A 4,610-nucleotide genomic window follows, 5' to 3' on the forward strand; every position below is an offset into this window, starting at 1 on the left:
AAACATATGGTTTCTGTCCTTCTCTGCCTGGCTTATTTCGCTTAGCATGACACCCTCGAGGTCCATCCACTTTCCTACAAATGGCCATATGTCATTCTTTCTCATTGCCATGTAGTACTCCATTGTGTATATATACCATATCTTCTTGATCCACTCATCAGGTGATGGACATTTAGGCTCTTTCCATGTTTTGGCTATTGTTGACATTGCTGCTATGAACATTGGGGTACATGTGCTCCTATGCATCAGCATTTCTGTATCTCTTGGCTAAATCTCTAGCAGTGTTATTGCTGGGTCATAAGGGAGTTCTATGGATAGTTTTTTGAGGAACCTCCACACTGTTTTCCAGAGCAGCTGCACCAGTTTACATTGCCACCAGCAGTGTAGGAGGGTGCCCATCTCTCCACACCATTGCCAGCATATGCCAACAAACTGGACAACACAGAAGAAATGGACAAATTCCTAAATACAGATGCACTGGAAAATTCAAACGGGAAGAGATAGAAAGCAGGAATAGACCTATAACCAGTGAAGAAATCGAATCCGTTATCAAAAATCTCCCAACGAATAAAAGCCCAGGGCCAGATGGCTTCCCAGGGGAATTCTACCAGACATTTAAAGCAGAGCTAATACCCATTCTTCTCAAACTATTCCAAAAAATAGAAATAGAAGGGAAACTTCCAAACTCATTCTATGAAGCCAGCATCACCTTGATACCCAAACCAGACAGAGACCTAGCAAAAAAAGAGACCTACAGACCAATATCTGTAATGATACAGATGCAAAGATAATACTTCTGAATGTTTGGCAGGGTCCTGGGTGGGTGACGGTTGTCATTAACACTTTTGACAGTTTCACAAAGTGCACGTCCCTGTTGTTCCTCAGATGATCACATGGCAGCTGAGAAAGGTAAGCTGCCATGTTTAATATAGCTACTATAGAAAGCTAACCCAGGCCATTCTATCTAGACAGTTCATATTTATTTTTTGACTTTTGAATGCTGCCTTTGGTCTGCAGAATAAGGACTGAATTGTATCGCCATCAATGTGTAACACACATTCAAGCCTCCATCTCCTTGAGCACTGCTCAGAGGCTTAAATGGTGCCTGCACCTGACTTGAGTTATTCTCCTGCATCACTGACCATAGCTACCTCTTCAATGCTGTCATAGGCTGTCCCATCCTCCTTCCCTGGAGTAGTAGGACTGCTTCTGGGCTCTGGATTCTGGGGAGTTTGGTGTTGGGGACTGTCAGGAAGTGCTCTTTCCTTCATCATAAACCCATAAATGGTTGGGTGAGGCACCAGTGAATGGAGCCTTTGTCCTCCTGAGAGCTTTAAGGAGAAAAGATGAAATCCTACAGAAGAGGCATGGTGGTGCCAGTCCAGGCAGGAGTCGCTGGTCGGGGTGGGCGATGAAGTGCAGGCTGGACTTGTGATCTGGTTCTCATTAGGTCTCCTTGTAGGATGGCTTTGGGAAGAAACAAAGGCCCTTGAAATCTCTGCCTGAAATGGGGAGTGTTCATTTTGATTCCATTGGTGTTTCCAGGCAGTCTCTTTTTGAGCTTGGTCTTTCTCCGGAGGCTCTTTCTTGATGAACAGAGGGGAACTAGGCACACATGCTTGTAAGGAGCCTTGCAGAACTCAAAGGGACAGGCCTATAGCTCCCAGAGCCTACAAAAGTTGGTACTGCCCCACTAAAGGCTTCCCGGAGAGATGCAGAGGCCAGTGTGTGGTTCAAGTGGCTGCCCCCATCATGTCTTTCCGTGTTAGTTTTGTGGTTAAGTAACAAATTAAAATCAAATCATGTACAGCAAAAATGGCAAAATGACTGGCTGTTTTCTAAATCCGGGGTCAGCTGGACCAGCTGCTGGAACTAGACATAAGGAAGTATCTAGCTCTCCGGGTTACTTTTCTCTATTTCCTGCTCCACAGTCAAGTGGGAGTGGTGCCCATGTGTATTCCTGGTTTCCTGAGTTGACTGTCTTCAACTCTGATGGGCTGAATTCGGTCACATGCCAGTCCCTAAACCAGTACACTTCTCTGAGGAGATGCTGTGCTCTGGTTGGCAAGCAGAACCTCAAGATTAGCTTGGGAGTGGAGGGAGGGGTGACTTGGATAGGAGAGATGCAAGGTGGATATGCTCTGCCTATCTCCATCATGCCAAGCCCACCCCAGATTACTCCGTTTTGGCCCTTAACCATCTGTCATGGCCTTCTTTTCCTTGTACTGCAGGGAACTGCTGGAGACAACATGCCGCTTGGCCAACATGCTGAAGAGACATGGAATCTGTCGAGGGGACCGTGTGGCAATCTACATGCCTGTTTCCCCACTGGCTGTGACTGCAATGCTGGCCTGTGCCAGGATTGGAGCTGTTCACACAGTTGTCTTTGCTGGCTTCAGTGCAGAGTCCCTGGCTGGGAGGATCAATGATGGTGAGCATATGGGAAGGAGGCTTCTTGTCTTTGTTCCTTTGGGGCTGGCCATCAGGGACTTAGACATTAGTAAAAGTCACACAGACAAATAACAGATACAACCAGGGATAGGGACATGGCTGAATGAGCATTTGTTCTGTGAGCTGAGATCTGCGGACAACGAAGTGAAGAAGGGAAGGAAGATTCCATATGGAGGGAACAGCTAGGTACCAGCTGACTGGTGGGAGGAGCACAGCTTGTGAGGGCATGGAGGAGGCTGGTGTGGCTGTGGTAGAGGACAGAAAAAACATGTAGGGTGAGATAAGGCTGGAGATATATGGGGGAAGATCTCACAGGTCAACAACTAGAAGATTTTCATCATGAGAGACGGTGGGGTGGACCACTTCTGGAGAGATGGAATCAGGTGGGGGCTTGTGTTGCATCTTTAAAGCTTTATGTCTACAGGTAGGTCGGAGTCTTCTGAACAGTGCACAGAGCAATATTGTTGCCCTTCTTTTTCTTGTGTGGGGGAGCTGAATGTATGGATGGTGACCCCATGTCTGCAAAGTCTGATGCCTGCTCCAGTGAGATCCAAGAGAGAGTCCCCTGAGTTGGCTGTTCTTTGTGTCTTACTGAAGACTTGCCTTTTGGTAGTAAAACTTTAGGGCAGAATTCTCAGACCCCTGCTAACTACCTTTAGGGGGAGCTGGGAAGGGTTTCTACTATCTATATCTCTCCCTTCACTTTCAAGGGTTGGTGCTGTCATTCATTTCTATTTCTCTCTTTAACTCTGTAGCACTGACTATGTTCCAGGCACTGTTTTAAACACTTTGCCAAGGTCATCTCCTTAAATTTGACTGACTTTGTCTTCAAAAATATGGTATGAGATAATACTGATTCTTTCTCCTTTTCCACATTTTTTATTACTATTATTACCATCCTAGATATACATACAGTTCACTGGCATTGAGTACATTCACATGTTGTGCTAACATCATCACAATCTATTCCAGAACTTTTTCATCACCCTAAATGGACATCTCATACCCACTAATCAGGAATTCCCCATTTCCCCCTCCACCCAGCTTCTGGAAACCACTAACCTGTTTTTGGTGTCAATGATTTGCCTATTCTGGATATTTCATATAAATGAACTCATAATATGTGGCCTTTTGTTTATGACTTCTTTCACTACTCATAATGTTTTTAAGATTTATCCATGTTGTAGCATGTATTATGGTTTCAATTTTTCCATGAATAAAATTTCACTGAATGGATATACCATGTTTTATTGATTTATTCAGCTGTTGATGGACATTTGACTTGTTAACACTTCTTGGCTATTGTGAATAGAGCTGCTGTGAACATTCATGACAACATTTGCTTTCAATTTTTTGTGTATACACCTAGGAGGAGAATTGCTGGCACATATGATAAATCTATATTTAACTTATTGAGGAACTACAAAACTGTTTTGCAAAGTTGCTGCTCTCTCATACATTCCCTCTAACAACGAATGAAGGTTCTAATTTATCTGAATCCTCATCAGCACTTATTATTTTACTTTTTAAAGAACAATTATAAGGGCACCTAGATGGTTCAATTGGTTAAACATCTGACTTTTGATCTTAGCTCAGGTCTTGATCTCAGAGTCATGAGTTCAAGTCCCACATTGGGCTCTGTCCTGGTTGTGAAGCCTCCTTAAAAAAAATTATAGCCATCCTAGTGGGTATGAAGTGGTATTTCATTGTGGGTTTGGTTTGCATTCCAAATGACTAATATCACCGAGTATCTTTTCTTTAAAAAATTTTCCCACTTGTGGGAAGAAGCACTGGGTGTTATATGGAAACCAGATTTTTAAAAAATAGTTTATTGTCAAATTGGTTTCCATATAACACCCAATGCTCTTCACCATAAGTGCCCATCTCCATCACCACCACCTCTTTCCCCCCTCCCCCTCCCCTTCAACCCTTGGTTCATTTTCAGTATTCAGTAGTCTCTCAGGCTTTACATACATCTCTCCCCAACTCTCCTTCCCTCTTCCCCTCCCCCTGGTCCTCCATTAGGTTTCTCCTGTTCTCCTGTTAGACCTAGGAGTGCAAACATATGGTATCTGTCCTTCTCCGCCTGACTTATTTTGCTTAGCATGACACCCTTGAGGTCCACCCACTTTGCAACGAATGGCCATATTTCATTCTTT

General features: G+C 44.0%; 1 protein-coding gene across 2 annotated transcripts in view; it reads left to right on the plus strand.

The window, feature by feature from the left end:
* The window catches only part of ACSS1 (acyl-CoA synthetase short chain family member 1), an 81,122-nt gene that overhangs the window by 29,087 nt on the left and 47,425 nt on the right, over positions 1–4,610 (plus strand). For both annotated transcript variants that reach the window (XM_029916486.1, XM_029916485.1), the window contains exon 3: positions 2,232–2,431. In XM_029916486.1, coding sequence (XP_029772346.1) covers positions 2,232–2,431 — 200 coding nt within the window. The remainder of the gene's footprint in view (positions 1–2,231; positions 2,432–4,610) is intronic.

This window comes from Suricata suricatta, chromosome 12 (genome assembly GCF_006229205.1).
Source record: "Suricata suricatta isolate VVHF042 chromosome 12, meerkat_22Aug2017_6uvM2_HiC, whole genome shotgun sequence".
In the NCBI taxonomy this organism is placed as follows: Eukaryota; Metazoa; Chordata; class Mammalia; order Carnivora; family Herpestidae; genus Suricata; species Suricata suricatta.